This window comes from Puma concolor, chromosome D1, assembly GCF_028749965.1.
Source record: "Puma concolor isolate L17-30 chromosome D1, mPumCon1.1.hap2, whole genome shotgun sequence".
Classification (NCBI taxonomy): Eukaryota; Metazoa; Chordata; class Mammalia; order Carnivora; family Felidae; genus Puma; species Puma concolor.
In genome coordinates this window covers 107,097,386-107,113,932 of record NC_141676.1, presented here as the reverse complement: position 1 = coordinate 107,113,932, position 16,547 = coordinate 107,097,386, and the positions used below count along the sequence as shown (strand labels likewise).

Below are 16,547 nucleotides of genomic sequence, written 5' to 3'. Positions count from 1 at the left end.
AAGATGTACTTTAAAGGCGGAGGTTGTTAGCTTTAGATGGGTCTCTATTTGCATTTTGGGGTTCTTAAGTAAATAGCTTTGCATCGGGTTCCCAAAGGAACCCAACCCCAGAGCATTTATAACACATTACTCTAACTGGCAAAATGTATATAGGAACTCTTTTTGAACCATGGTATGGATGTGGGCTCCTGGTATAGTGATAAAAACCGTCATACTACTCTCCTCAATCCAGAAACCTGTCTGACAACCTTCCTTCTCACTTTTTCAAACAACATAATTCACAGTGGAGTAAGGTATTGCATGCACAATACCTTATTGAAGGACAGAAAAACAGCGGGTGGGAGGCCCAAGAACCAACTGATCCTACATGAAGAATATTAATAATATAAAATGTATACATATACACATTAAATTTTCATTTAAAAACTAAAACAGAAGCTGCAAGAACAATACAATATCTACCATATACCCCTTATCTAGATTTATCAGTTGAACATTTTGCCGCATGATCTATCTTTGCTAAACCATTTGAGAGTAAGTTACAATATCAAAAATACTCCAGTGTGTGTCTCTTAATAAGGGCACTCTATTTCATAACCACAATTACAAAATTCAAAAGGCTTAATTAACATTTAAACAAAACTATTATCTATTACACAATCCATATTCAAATTTGAACAATTGTCCTGAAAATATTCCTTTATAGCACGTTTCTTACAATTCAAAATTACATGTTGGCTTTAGTGGCAGGTCTCTTTACTTAAATCTATAATGGGTTTTCAGCCTTTATCATTCATGACACTGACTTTTTTTTTTTTTTTTTTGAGTATAGGCCAATGGATGAGTAGACTATTTCTTAATTTGCATTTTTCTAATTGTTTCATTGTGATTAGATTCAGAACATGGATTTTTGAGTGAGATACTATATAAGAGACACTGTATCCTTGTCAGTATCTCACATAAGAAGGCACATCATGTCATTTTTATCCCATAAGTGGTGACGTTAACTTTGATTATTTGTTAGGGTGTTGTCTATCAGATTTCTCCACTGTAAAGGTGCCATTTTGTCACTTTGTAATGAATAAGAAACCTGAGGATACTTTGAGAGTGTGTAAATATCCTGTCTCAGGGATTTTAACATTTATTTTATAATTTTTAAATCTGTTGAGAATTCCATATCTGAATCAATTATTATAATGGTTGCAAAATGGTGATTTCCTACCATTTCTTCCAGTGCATTAACTGTCAAAAAGTTATTTCTCCCCCCACCTTTATATTTATTTAACAGTTTAAGATTAAATATGCACTTGTGTATTCTTTTTTGAATTATGACACAATGAATTTCATTTTTATCGTTATTCATTCATGGTGCTCTAATTGTCCCAGTTTTGGTAAGTGGAGTTAGCGTCAAACCGGCTCGTTTCCTTTTGATGTGTGCTCACCGTTCCTCGAAAATCTTGCTTCCTGGCACAAGACCTTCAAGGACATTTTATACTTTCCATCTTTCTGACCTCGAATCAGCCATTACTTCAGAGTCTGGTTCCTTTTAGTAGAGATTGGCATTTAGAAAGCAAGATCTGGCGCCATGTAATATATTTCAAAATATTACAAGAACACTGTTCCTGTTTCCTTGGGCCGCCACACAGAAGACTGGTGTGTGGTGATTTGCAATCCTAATTCTACCGTGATCTGCATGACCCTGGCAATTCCCTTCATTCTTTGGGGCTTGATGCATCATCTGAAAAGAAATTGGATTAGACAGGTATTTCTTAACCTTTTCAGGGTCACCGACACGTTTGCGAATCCGACAAAAGCTACGGTCCCATCTCCCCACAGACCATCTCCAGAAAGCAAACATTCGCATACATTTTAGGCGGGCTGAGACTCTGAAGCCCATTTGAGGCTCCAAATCCCTGGATGAAGTGATCTCTAGTGTGTTTTCAAACGCCGACATTCTGTGTGTCTATAAGCGACCCTGCTGCTATCAGAATGATTCCTCAGACACATCAAAAGGTGGAGGGATTTCTACAAAAACAGACGAGAAAAGGATACAAAGAAAGGAGCCTGTGAGCAACGCGTTGCTCAGCCACAGTTCTTGCCCGGTGCCAAATGCAGTCACAGGTGAGCGGTTTTGGCGGGAAGCTCCCCAGGTAGGCGGAGAACGCCGAGGCAGGGGAAGGAGACCGCAGACCCGGGCCAGGTCTCTGCACCCCTCCGTTCCGCCCACCAGGGCTCGCTCTTGCCCTTCGTCTGGGTGGCCGAGGAACTGGGCGGGCCAGGCGGCGACCCCGCCCCTGGCAGCCGCGAGGCAGTCGAGAACCCCGGGCACCGGAGTCCGGAAAGAACGCGCCGTCCAGGCCCCGCCCGTCTTCCCTCCCTCCCCGCCGCCGACGTCGGCGGTGCTCCGGTCGCCATGGTGACCAATCGAGGCCCGGGCCCGCCCCCGCCTCCCAGCCCCGGCCCCCTGACGTCGGCGCACGTCAGCGGCGGCGCGCGCCTGGCTGGGCCCTGCGGAGCGGGAGGGAGTGAGCGAGGGAGCGAGCGGAGCGGCGTCGCCGGAGCCCAGCCGCGCCGCCGGCCCGCCAGCCCGCGCTCCAGTCCGCCGTGTCTAGCAGCGGGGCCCAGCATGGTCATGGCGGATGGCCCGAAGCACTTGCAGCGCGGGCCGGTCCGGGTGGGGTTCTACGACATCGAGGGCACGCTGGGCAAGGGTAACTTCGCTGTGGTGAAGCTGGGGCGGCACCGGATCACCAAGACGGAGGTGCGGCCCGGGGCTCGGCGGGAGCGTCCGAGGCGAGGGTCCGGGAGAGGAGCTGTTGGCCGGGAGGGGCGGCTGCAGCGGGGGGGTTGGGGTGGGGGGGGCTGGGTCTCCAGCTGAGGCGAGGGGCCTGGGACAGTGAGGACCTGGGAGGTTCAGGGGGTCGGTGAGCGCCGAAGGGCTCGGGGCCCGCTCCCCCGGAGTCGAGTGTCGTCCAATCAGTAACCCGACCAGCCGGGGCTTTGCCTTTTCTACGCCGCCCTCGGTGGCCACACAGAATTTCGCCCAGAGCCTCCCACCCGGGCCGTGACCTGGTCCGTGGCCTCCGCTCCAGAGCCCAAGTTCCGCGTCTTCCCTGCTTTCAGCTGGGGGGTGGGGTGGGAGGGGAAGTCTGGGTGCTCCCGGGCTGCGCGGCGAGGGACGGGGCCGCCTGCGCCCGGACTCCCGCGACGGGGCATCGCGCGGCCCCCATGACCGGGGCGCCCCTCCTTGGCCCGGCGAGGACGGGGGGCCCCCCGGTGGCCGGGAATGCCCGGCCGGCCATTGTCCATCTTGTCTCCCTGCTTTTGCCCGACAGCGTCTCGGATCTGGTGTCAGCCTCGCTTGATCTCGTGCCTGAGGCATTTCCATCTAATACTCCAGACAATAGAACTGGTGTTAAAATGGTCATCCCTTGCCTTTGCACAGTCGGTGGCTCGGTCCTTCTTCGCCTGGGTTGTCCCTTTACCAGGTGTGCGTTCTGGCTGCGAAGACGCGTTCCTTAAGCCACATCTGAGGCCGCCTCTCTACTCCTAAAGCCCTCAACTGCTTCCCGACGCCGAATCCTGCATCCCCCCCCCCCCACTCCGCTGCACATTCTAATGCACCGCACATATCTTCTCACGAGTCTCTGTTCTTACCTAACCCGCCCCCCTTCCTTTCACTGCCTCAAGCTGCTCTCCTCAGGGTCTCTATTTTAAGACGTGCAAATTAAATACTTCAGAAAAACAGTTAAAACCATTCTTTAGAATAAAACCTTGTGTTTTTGACGTACTCTACCCTGCCTTATTGTAGTTGGTCTGGAGTTTCGTCCTTTTTCAGTATTTTTTTTTATACCCGGTTTTCATCCTATTCAGTTTTTCCCCTTATTAGTGCAAATGCACTACAGCTTGAATATGCAATAACCTAGGACTTTTTTTTTTTTTTTTCCCAGAATTGCTATGTAAGGTGAAGGACATTTGAAAACTTGACTCATTTTTGTTGCTGTTGTTCTTGGAAGTTTTGCTTAATGTGAAGGAGTCCATTTCCAAAAAGTAGGGGCATCTGGCGTTATGTCATCTTCAGTTTTTGTCCTCCCCCCCCCCCCCCCCCACTAGTCCTGAGGGATTCCGAATCTGACTTATTTTTTTGGTATCAGGACCAAGGTCACAAATTTACCATTGTTACCAATTATGATAAGTTTGTAATGATAAATAATGGGACTGTAATGAGATTACTTAATCCTGATCCCAGCATTGCTAAAAATGAAGACATTGATGCCATCCCTCTAAAGAGCCATGGCCTAATGCCTTGCTCTTTCCCCATAAATTACATTAAAAGAAGGCATTTTTAATTGTATATCTGTATGTGAGCCCTTGCTTACGGACTCTAAAAATCGAACCAATTGTGCGTTAAAGAAAACGTCTACAGAACTTCTGAACATTTTTTATGTGGTTGAATTCCAAACCCATTAGTTCATAATTTTTTTTTCTCATCAGCTTTTAACAGTGTTGGTTGCAAGGTTTAATGAATTCAGCTGTTATTTATTAGGTCAAATGTAGATAATACGGTATCGATTTAAGAACTGTTTATGTGGAGCTGGTGTGAGTGACACTTTAGCTTGAGGTTGACAGTTTAAACCGAGTGCCTTTTAAACTGATATATCTGGTGGAGCTAGGGGGCACTGTGGAGCAGTACGGTGGTTTGGCTATCAGATACTGAGATCGTTGCGTTTGTAATTGAAGGCACAGGTTGGATCCTGAAAGATCGCTCAGATCCTCGTATACATGTGTAAAATGATTTAATTTAAAAGCTCAATTTCTAGTCCACAGAACCCACCTATCTCCCTTTCCTTTTCAAAAGAAGGTGGCCTTGGGGCACCTGGGTGGCTCAGTCGGTTAAGCCTTGGACTCGCTTTCAGCTCACATTCTGACCTCATGGTTGGTGGGCTCCAGCCCCTGGTGGGGCTCTGCCCGGACAGTGGGGAGCCTGCTCGGGATCCTGGCTCTTGCCCTCCCTCTCGCTCTCTGTCCCTCCCCCGCTCATGCTCTGTCAGTCTCTTTCTCAAAAAAATAAAATAAACTTAAAAAAAGGTTTTTAGAAAAGGTGCCCTTAACATATGATAAGAAATAATGTGAATTTAAGATGGGTGCATGTTCCTGGTAATTTGGTGTGAGTGGCGATTTTAAAGTTGAGAGGAATGAGGGAAATAGGAGGGTAGGGAAGAGAAAAAGTTCTTGTAGATCTGAAGTTTTGGAGAGTTGCTCTGTGAACTTTCTCTGTAATTTGCGTTAAGAATTGTTTAGCAACAGCACTGATACAGTTTCTTAAAGTATACTATTAATAAGGATTTTTAAAGCAGTGTTTGTTATCTTCATTCCCTGGATGATTGATTGATTGTGTCTTGATTGATTTGTGTCTTCAATCGATACAGCTACCTCAAATACTGTAAATAAGATGGCTAGTGGCACCCTTAACGTTTTATTATTTTAGGTTCTCATTGCTGAACGTATTACAGTAATTACAGTGAGAGAAATTAAAGTGTAAAGAACAATATCAGATAAATCCATGATCGTACTTAGGCTTATAGAAATTTCTTCGATATAGTATGTCTTAAAATCAATGTAAGTTTGTGTTTTAAAACTTAGAGGTCTTGTTTTCCAAGTTTGAACCCATGGCAAATTTTAGGACTTAATTTAAATGTCTGTGTGATGAAAAATTGGACCCCGTTATTTTTTTTTAATGTTTATTTTTTGAGAGAGAAAGAGAGACAGGGGCAAGGAGAGAGGGAGAGCGAATCTCAAGCAGGCTCAGCTCTGTGAACGCAGAGCCCAAGGTAGGGCTCGATTCCAGGAACCCTGAGACCGAGACCTGAGCTGAAATGAGTTGTCTGCTTAACCAACTGAGCCACCCAGGCACTCCAGGGACCCAGTTATTTTCACTTGGCACTTCTCTGTCACTCGTTCTGAATCACGGAAGAATGATGTATTTTCTACACAGCTTGGGAGATCCAAGACTGTTTGCCTTTTAGGAAAAGAAAAATCAGTACACAAAAAGAGATCTTCATTTTGGTCTAATCTATCCAATAGCTTAACATTGTTTAAGAAATGTAATTACATTCTCATCTGAAGCAGTATTCTTATGTTAGATCTCTATGTAAATTTTGCACACAAAAGGCAAGGCAGGTGGTGGTAGAATCCAGCTTCCTAATATAATACTTCAGAAAAGCTTTGTAGTGTTGGTTTGTGGTTTATGAATTAGAGTAGCTAATTTTGTAAAATTAGCATAATGGGAAAAGAATAATAGCATTTAGACTGTTAAACTATTTTAGGCAATAGTGGTTGCTAGTTTCCTATGCTGTGTGTGTCCTTGAGTAGTGTTTTATTTTATGAATACTGTGCTAGCAAGGAATTGTTTCCTTCTAATTGTATGGCTAGTTTTTTTGTTGTTGTTGGTTTTGTCTGTTAAATAAAATTCCAGAAAAGTCGTTTGTGCCCTTAAACTTTTTTTTTGTTTTGTATTAAAGAAATAGAGTCTTACTATAAAAAATAGAAGCATATAGTGTACGAAGAGTACCTGTGTAATTCCTCCACCAGTGGGAGTAAGTCATTCTTACGACATATTTCCCTCTAGCCTTTAAAATTTTTTTCCATAGATGAGATCATATACTATATACACTTATATAAATTGTATCCTTTTTTCCATTTATCATTATAGCATATTTTGGTTAATATATCTAACTTCATAAAATATTTTTAATAGCTGCATAGTGTTTCACCTAGTGGATGAATCCTCTTATTTAACAATTTTCTTATTAAACATTATGTAATTTCCAGTTTTCACTTAGAGTAAATAATTTGCAGTGAATAATCTTTGTATATGTAACTCTGTGCATTTTTTCCTGGGGGAGGGAGCAGGAGTGGGTAGTGAAATTTGGAGGGAAATTCCTAGAAGGGAAATTACCAAGTGAGAAGATACTATTTTCACATTAAAAAGTAATATGTATTATCAAATCAATCATGTTTATAATTGAAAAATTTTAAAGTATAGATAATGAAAAGAATTACCCATAATATCACCACCCCAAAATAACCATTAGTTATTGTCAGGTTTTTTCTGTGACAGATAATTAAATTTCCATCAATACCGTTCCTCTTGTATTGCTTAGCTAAAGAGCATGTAAGTGTGTGGTTTGTGGAATCTTGAAGCTGTTTCACAGAGGTTCTGAAATTCAGTGTTGGGCTACTTACTTATCCTTAAGAGAACCTGGAATGCAAAACTGATAGCAAGGACAGCCTGAAAACTGGTTTGTTTGTTTTTTCACTGAAAAGCTGTCTGTGTGCATTTTGGGGCTTTTAAGTTTAGGCATAATTCTGTACTACCTTAAAATATATTTTTATAGCTTTCCAAATAGTTAAATTATCAAAATTGCATTTTTAGAGCAAGGGTAGAAACAAGAGAAGATATTATACTCTGATCACAATGTTTCTTGAAGAAGAGAACTTAACTTTTTTTTAATACATTTGAATTTTATGTTTTGCTTTAAAGTTTTAAGACTCCTCTCAATAGTCTTAGTAATAATCTTGTGCGGTGAAATATTCCATATTTAGCAGCAGTACTATGTACAACAGAAGGACTTGTTTTTACCAAATAGTATTATCACTAGTATTTATATCTGGGCCTATGTATGGTCTTTATAGTGGGTTGAAACGAAAATTACATTTGTCGTGGAATATATATGCTTTATTAGAAACTGTTCTCTAGTTTCTTGGCACCCCAGGCAAGTAATAGTTGGCAAATTTTTCTGCTAAATATTGCTCAAATTGATCTGTTCTTTTGAGGGAGTAGTTGGGGACAAACATCCAAAATAGAAATTGTGTAAATTTTTATATTCTGTAGAAATTTTTAACTTTAACAGAGTTTAAAGTGTTCTGATTCTAATTCTACTGGGAAATTCTATCTCAATATCGGGCAATTAAGAAAACATTTATTTGGAAATAACTGAAACTGGCCTCTCTTCCTGGATTCATATGATGACATATGACTTACGGGCCACTGCTGATGGCAGAGGCAGTTTCCTTGGAGCCAAGTGGAGTCCAGAAATTCATTAAGATCATTCTTTGCTATTTAGTGTACCTAGCCCTTCTTTCACCTTCTACATCCATATTTTTGAAAAAAAGTTTTTTTTTAATGTATTTATATGCCTTTATACAGAAGGTTTGTGGAGAATGCTTTCTCACCCTTCAAAGAGAAATAGCCAGTATGTATCTAGTTTGAGATTTTCAAAAGAATGAAAGACAATTACTTTTGGGGATTTCATCAGAAGATCATTTTAAAAAACATTTAAAAACACTTTAACAGTTAAAGTGATAAATCTTGGATGAATTAGACTGAAAAATGATGCTAAAATTTAAGTTCTTCTCTAAGATAGGCATAGTATTTATGTGTGTTCCCCAATAACATAAGGAACACATGCTCATTGTAGACATTATTGAAAAGAGAAGAAAATAAACATCTTTAATGCCACCATCCAGACCAGGACATCACCGCTATTAATATTTGGTTCATATCCTCTTAGTTGTTCACATATATTTTATATGTTAGTAATGAAATTGATATTGTCTATACATATGTTTTTTTTTTTTTTTTACTTAATGACTTACCATTTCCCCAAGTTAAAAAAAAAAAAAAAAAAGTCTAAAGCGTGGCTAATTAGTATCCTTACATATGACTGTATTTTATTTGATCAATTTCCTATTATTGAACATTTAGATTATTTCCCTCTCTTGCTGTTTCACTTTCTAAGATAATGTTTCAGAAAGCATTCCTGTATATTTATATATCTGTATCTATATCTATCTGTGTGCTTATCTGATTTTTCCCTCAGAGTAATCCCATGGTCATGTACTTTCCTAGGTCAAGGAGTATGTCCTTACATCTATGTTATGGCATGAGATGCCAAATTACCCTCCAGAAAAGTAGCACCTGTTAAGTTTCACCAGGAAGAAATCATTTGCCAGGAATATTGATTTTTAACATTTTTCTCAGTTGATAGGGGAAAATAATATTTTTTATTCGAATTCACATATCTGATTTAGTATTTTTTATTTACTTTGATTATATGGTTTTATTTTATTTTTGATGTTTTATTTTTGAGAGAGAGAGAGAAAGTGAGCAGGTGGGCAGACAGGGAGGACCAGAGAGAGAGGGAAACACAGAATCCAAAGCAGGCTTCAGGCTTGAAAAAGCTGTCAGCACAGAGCCTGACAGGGGGTCGAACTTAACAAGCCTTAAGATAATGACCTGAGCCGAAGTCAGACTATAACTGACTGAGCCACCCAGGCACCCCAATTACATGGTTTTTATAAGATATGTTATTTCTTTTGTAAATTGCGTTTTTATCCTTTGGCCCATTTTTTAAAATTGAGTTGTCATTTTTTTGATTTGTTTAAATAATTTTTAAGATAGAATATTTTTAATCATTTCTTTTATAGTCATGATAATCCTCGGTTCAATTTCTATGGATCTAAAAATGTAGTGACATTTACCTTTTCTGCAATCTGTTTTCCTTACCCACCATTAGAAAAGTCAAATGAAATCTTGATGAGAATTTATTTCATTATATAAATTCTTATACCTTAAAAGTCAAATTTTAAGTTGGAAAAAAGTCTAATTTATTTAAACTTAAAAGGTAGAGAACTCCATGTTAGTTTTACTACTGACTTTTTACTGCTTTCAGAAACCCTTTCACTGTGGGACCACTCAGTCATGTTGACTTGTCAGCCAAATGTTCTGATTCCACCCATGATTTGATATATAAGCTTGTAAAGTGCATTTAATGTTTAATTTCAAAGATTTATATGGTAAGAATAATGCTCTTTGGTACTTCAGAAGAACTGTATACAATTGGTATATTAGTGGTAAATAGTGCTGAGGCAAATGTTACCTGAGACAGTAAACATAGGTTAATCCCTTCTGATTTGTTACTAGAAGAATAGCTCTTATTGTGTAACTTCCTTGTAAATTCCCCTAAAGTTACTTTTGTATGTGTGGCTTCTTTAAGTGCATAAGATGAATATTTCTTTAATGAGAAGTGAAAAATAATTTTTGTTAAATTATCAGAAAGACAGGATAACATTACCATTAAATTGCATTTTGAAAAGGTGAAAAAATGTCTTTCATCCATCAGCTTAACACTGTTTCCTTTCTGCTCTTGCATTTAATTGCTTATCTTCTGTACAAATTTGTATTTTACACGTTATTCCTTATATACACATTGCTTTTACTTTGTTGGAAACATTTTTCTATATATAATCTTTTAATTAATGTTTAAATTTTGTGAAATACCCATTTTATACAGAACTTAGGAAATAAAATGACTGATAGTTCACAGATGGGGAAGTTAGCATATGTGATAAACAAAATGATTTCATTTTTTTCTGTTTTTCCTATTAGAAAAGTAATTCATGCTCATTGAAGAAAAATTTTCCAAAAAGTATAAAGCAGAAAAATAAAATAACCCCCAATGTTTTTCACACACTGATAACATTTTTGTCATATTTGTATCTAATTTTCCTTGGCCTTTTTTTATACATACCTCCTGTTGAGAATTCACTTATATACCAGTTGTTTTTTTTTTTTTTTTTAAACATTTTTTTAAACATTTTTGAGAGACAGAGACAGAGCATGAGTTGGGGAGGGACAGAGAGAGAGAGAGGGAGACACAGAATCTAAAGCAGGCTCCCGGCTCTGAGCTGTCAGTACAGAACCTGACATGGGGCTCAAGCCCACAAACCATGAGATCATGATCTGAGCCGAAGTTGGACACTTAACCAACTGAGCCTCCCAGGCACCCCTAAATACTAATCTTTTTAATTTAAAATTTTAGTCTAAGCACTTCTCTATATTTTTAAGAACTATTATAATAGTTGTGTAACACTCATAAGCTTACTATAACTTGAATAATTATTTCCCACTTACTGTTTCTGTTTCTATATTACAAATAATATTCATTGAATATATTTACAAATAAATCTTTATCATCGTTTTAGATTATTTCCTTCAAACAATTTCTCAGAAGTAGAATCCTTAAGCTAAATACTGTTGTGATTTTTTTCTTAAGTGTAATTAACATGGTGTTATTACTTTCATGTGTAGCATTTAATAATGATTCAACAATTCATACATTACTCAGCATTCATCACAATAAGTGTACTTTATCTTTTGATTTTAATTTTTTTTATTTGAGTGTAGTTGATACACAATGCGTCATTACTTTCAAGTGTACAACTTAGTGATTTGACACGTTTACACATTATGCTACATTTATCTTGTATAGCTACCATCTGCCCCGTTACATCATCAATACGGTATCATTAACTGTATTCCTTATACTGTGACTTTTATTTCCATGTTTTATTCATTCCATAGCTGGAAGCCTGTTTCTCCCTCTTTCTTTCACCCATTTTGCCCAATGCCCCACCCTCTTCCCCTCTGGCACCTATCAGTTTGTTCTCTGTAGGTCTGAATTTCCTTTTTGTTCATTTGTTTTTGGTTCTTTTGGATTCCACTTATGAGTGGAGTCGTATCGTATTTGGAGATATGATGGAAGATGAGAGGAAGGAGAGAATCCCCAGCAAGCTCTGCCCTGTCAGCGCAGAGCTAGACATGGGCTCGATCCCACAAACCATGAAATCAGGACCTGAGCCAAAATCAAGAGTTGGATGCTTAACCCACTGAGCCACCCAAGTGCCCCAATTTCATCCTTTTTTTATGGCTGCATAATCCATTTTACATATACACACACATACTACATCTTCTTTATCCATCTTTTGATGGCCACTTACATTGCTTCCATATCTCAGCTATTGTAAATCATGCTGCATTAAACATAGGGTTACATGTATCTTTTCCAATTAGTGTTTTTGTTTTCTTTGGGTAAATGCCCATTAGTGGAATTACTGGATCATATGGTGTTTCTATTTTTAATTTTTGACTAACCTCCATACTGTTTTCCACAGTGGCCTTGCCAGTTTATATGCCCACCAACAGTGCACGAAGTTTCCTTTCTTCTCCAGATCCTCACCGACACTTGTTATTTCTTGTCTTTTTGATTTTAGCTCTTCTGACTGGTGTAAGGTAATAACTCATTTTGATTTTGATTTGCATTTCCCTGATGATGACTGATGTTGAGCATCTTTTCATCTGTCTGTTGGCCATCTGGATGTTGTATTTGGAACAATGTCTATTCAGGTCCTCTGCCCACTTTTTAATTGGTTTGTTTTTTTGGTGTTGAGTTGTATGGGGTTTTTATATAGTTTGGATATTAACCCCTTATCAGATACCTCATTTGCAAATATCTTCTCCCATTCAGTAGGTGGCCTTTTTGTTTTGTTGATGGTTTCCTTTGCTGTACAAAAGCATTTTATTTGGTATAGTCCTAATAGTTTATTTTTGCTTTTGTTTCCCATGCCAAAGGAGACCTATCTAGAAAAATGTTTCTATGGCTGATGTCAGAGAAATTACTCCCTGTGTTCTCTTCTAAGATATTTAGGGTTTCAGGTCTCATATTTAGGACTTAATCCATTTTGAGTTTTATTTTTGTGTATGATGTTAGAAAGTGATCCAGTTTCATTTTTTTTGCATGTAGCTGTCCAGTTTTCCCAGCACCATTTGTTGAAGATTATCCTTTCACCGTTGTATATTCTTGCCTCCTTTGTTGTAGAGTTGTTGGGTGTATTTCTAGGCTTTTGTTCTGTTCTGTTGGTGTATGTGTCTGTTTTTGTGCCAGTACCATACTGTTTTGATTACTATAGCTTCGTGATATATCTTCAAGTCTGGGATTGTGATACCTCCAGCTTTGTTTTCTCTCTTAAGATTGCTTGGGGTCTTCTATGATTCCATACAAATTCTAGTGTTTTTTGTTCTAGGTCTGTGAAAAATATTACTGGTATTTTGATAGGGATTGCATTAAATTTATAGATTGCTTTGGATGATGTAGACAGCTTAATGTTGATTTTTCCTATCTACAAGCGTGGAGTATCTTTCCATTTGTTTGTTGTGTTCAGTTTTTCTTTCATCACTGTTTTATACTTTTTGGAGTACAGGTCTTTCACCTCCATGGTTAAGTTCATTCCTGTGTATCTTATTCTTTTTGGTACAATTGTAAATGGGATTGTTTTCCTAATTTCTCTTTCTGCTATTTCATTATTAGCCATAGAAATTCAGTAGATTTCTGTATATTAATTATCTATCCTGTGACTTTCCTGAATCCATGTATCAGTTGTAGTAGTTTTTTGGTGATGTCTTTAGAGTTTTCTATTTCAAGTATGTCATCTGCAAATAAAGTTTTACTCCTTCCTTGCGAATTTGGATGCCTTTTATTTCTTGTCTGATTATAGTGAGTAGGATATCCAGTACTATGTTGACTAAAAGTGTTTAAGAGTGGACATGCTTGTCCTGTTCCTGATCTTGGAGGAAAAGCTCCTAGTTTTTCACTACTGAGTATGATGTTAGCTGTGGATTTGTCGTGTATGGACTTTGTCATATTGAAGTAGTTCCCTCTGAACCTATTTTGTTGAGAGTTTTTGTCATGAATGAAAGTTGTACTTTGCTAAATGCATTTTTTGCATCTTTTGAGATGATCATATGGTTTTTATCTTTTCTCTTGTTAATGTGATGTATCACCTTGATTGATTTGCAAATATTGAACCACCTTTGCATCCTTAGAATATATCCCACTTAATCATGCTGAATGATTTTTTAAAAATATTTATTTATTTTGAGAGAGACAATGCAAGCAGGGGAGGGGCGGGGGGGGGGGAACAGATGATCCGAAGCAGGCTCTGCCCTGACAGCAGTGAACCCCATATAGGGCTCAAACTCACAAACCGTGATATCATGACCTGAACTGAAGTTAGATGCTCCGCCTAGTCAGATGCTCACCTGAGCCACCCAGGTACCCTGGTGAATGATTTTTTTTTTAATGTATTGTTCAATTTGATTTGCTTATATTTTGAATATTTTTGCATCTGTGTTCATCAGAGATAGTGGTCTGTAGTTTTTGTATGTTGGTTTGTTTGTTTTTTGTAGTGTGTTTTATCTGGTATTGGTATCAGGGTAATGTGGCCTCTTACAATGAATTTGGAAGTTTTCCTTCCTATTCTCTATTTTTGGAATAGTTTGAGAGGAATAGGTATTATGAACTCTTGTTTACATGTTTGGTAGAATTCACCTGTGAACCCATCTGGTCCTGGACTTTTTTTTTGGGGGGGGGGGGGAGTTTTGTTGTTGTTGTTGTTGATTTACTGATTGAATTTCATTGCCAGTTATCAGTCTGTTGAATATTCTGTTTCTTCTTGATTCAATTTTGAAAGGTTATATGTTTGTAGGAATTTATCCGTTTCTTCTAGGTTGTCTAATTTGTTGGCATAAAACTTTTTATAATCTCTTATAATTCTTTGTATTTCTCTGATGGTTCTTTCTCCTTCAATTCTGATTTTACTTATTTGAGCCCTTTTTTTTTTTTTTTTTTTTTTTTAAGTCTGGCTAAAAGTTTGTCAGTTTTGTTGATCTTTTCAAAGAAGTGGTTCCTGGTTTCACTTTGATGTAATAGAGTTTTTGTAGTCTCTATTTCATTTATTTCTGCTCTATATTATTTTTTTCACTTCTACTGGCTTTGGGTTTTGTTCTTCTTTTTCTGTCTTCTCTAGGTGTAAGTATAGGTTTTTATTTGAGATTTTTCTTGCTTCTTGAGGTAGACCTGTATTGCTGTAATCCTTCCTCTTAGAATAGCTTTTGTTGCATCTGAAAGATTTTGGACCATCGTGTTTTCATTTTCATTTGTTTCCATGCATTTTTTCATTTCCTGTTTGATGAATTGTTGGACCCATTTACAGTTTAGTAACATGTTCAGCTTTCATATATTTGTGTTCTTTTCAGGTGTGTGTGTGTGTGTGTGTGTGTGTGTGTGTGTGTGTGATTTCTAGTTTAATACCCCTCTGGTCAGAAAAGATGCATAATATGATTTCATTCTTTTTTAATTTGTTGAGACTTGTTTTGTGGCCTAACATGTTACCTGTTCTGGAGAATGTTCCATGTGCAATTGAAAAGATTGTGTATTCCACTGTTTTGGGATGAAATGTTCTGAATGTATCTGTTAGATCCCTTTGGCCTAGTGTGTCATTCAAAGCCAGTGTTTCCTTGTTGATTTTCTGTTTGGATGATCTGTCCATTGATTATGTGTTAAAGTCTCTTACTATTAGCGTATTACTATTGATTTTTTCCTTTATGTCAGTTAATAGTTGCTTCGTGTATCTGAGTGCTTTCATGTTGGGTGCTTAAATACTTATTATTGTATTCTATTTTTGGATTGTTCCCTTCATGATTATATACTGTCTTTCTTTGTGTCTTGTTAGTTTGTATTGTAAAGTCTGTTTTGTATGATGTAACTATTGCTACCCCAGCTTTCTTTTTGCTTTCATTTGCCTGATAAATGTTTTTTCCATCCCTTCCCTTTCAATTTGCATGTATCTCTAGGTCTGAAGTGAGTCTCTTATAAGCAGCATATAGATGAGTCTTGCTTTATCCTTGTAGTCATCCTGTGTCTTTGGATTGGAGAAATAACCCATTTACATTTATAATTATCAATAGGTAGGTACTTACTGCCATTTTGTTACTTGTTTTACGATTATTATTGTAGTTCTTCTCTGTTCCTTCTTGTTTTGCTCTCTTCCCTTGTGGTTTCTTTAGTATTATGCTTGGATTCCTTTCCCTTTATTTTTTGTCTGTTACAGGTTTTTGATTTATAGTTACCATTAGATTCATAAAAAAAATCTTATCCAGATAGCAGTGTATATTAAGTTGATGGTTGCTTAAGTTTGAGCCCATTCTTAAAGCACTACATTTTTCTCTCCCCCCCACCCCACCCCCCCACATTTTATGTTTATGATATTCTGTTTTACATCCTTTTATTTTGTGAATCCCTTGTCTGATTTTTCTGTCAGTGTTTAGGTGGTTTTCAAAGGTAGTTGCACAGATACGGCTGTTACCTTCGTATATGTGTGAGCTCAGGATCCTTCACCATCTTTCTAGAACTCCCTCAGGATGGATAATTTTTAAGGTTCTTGAAAAAAAAATGTCAAATTACCTTTCAAAAAAAATATAACCTATTTTATGGTTATACCAGCAATGTATAAAAGTGGCCATCTTATTGAACCTTAGCTTACAAGAGTGTTTACTTTTTAATTTTTGTAAATATAGGAGGAAATGAGAGGTATTTTTTGAGATATAGTCTACATAACTTATTAGGTATTTTATTGTTTTTAATTCATGTTGTTCCACTTCTGAGGTTGAATATTCAGTGTTATATGTAAGCCCTCCAGAATTGTATAGGAAACCTTCCTTTTGTCTCCTAGCAGAAGGAATATAAATTTTTCTATCTTAATAACTCACTAAAGGTTTATTTATTTATTTTAATGTTTTTTTATTTTTGAGAGAGAGAGAGACAGAGTGCAAACAGGGGAGGGGCAGAGAGAGAGGGAGACACAGAATC

The 16,547-nt window shown here is 38.0% G+C and overlaps 1 protein-coding gene across 2 annotated transcripts in view; it reads left to right on the top strand.

The window, feature by feature from the left end:
- The first annotated feature begins 2,489 nt into the window (after positions 1 to 2,489).
- Positions 2,490 to 16,547, top strand: part of SIK2 (salt inducible kinase 2) — a 118,072-nt gene continuing 104,014 nt past the window's right edge. The window contains exon 1 of one of the 2 annotated variants that reach the window (XM_086679142.1): positions 2,490 to 2,761. In XM_086679142.1, coding sequence (XP_086535268.1) covers positions 2,627 to 2,761 — 135 coding nt within the window. In that variant the 5' untranslated portion in view covers positions 2,490 to 2,626. The remainder of the gene's footprint in view (positions 2,762 to 16,547) is intronic. The other variant, XM_086679141.1, reaches the window with a different exon arrangement.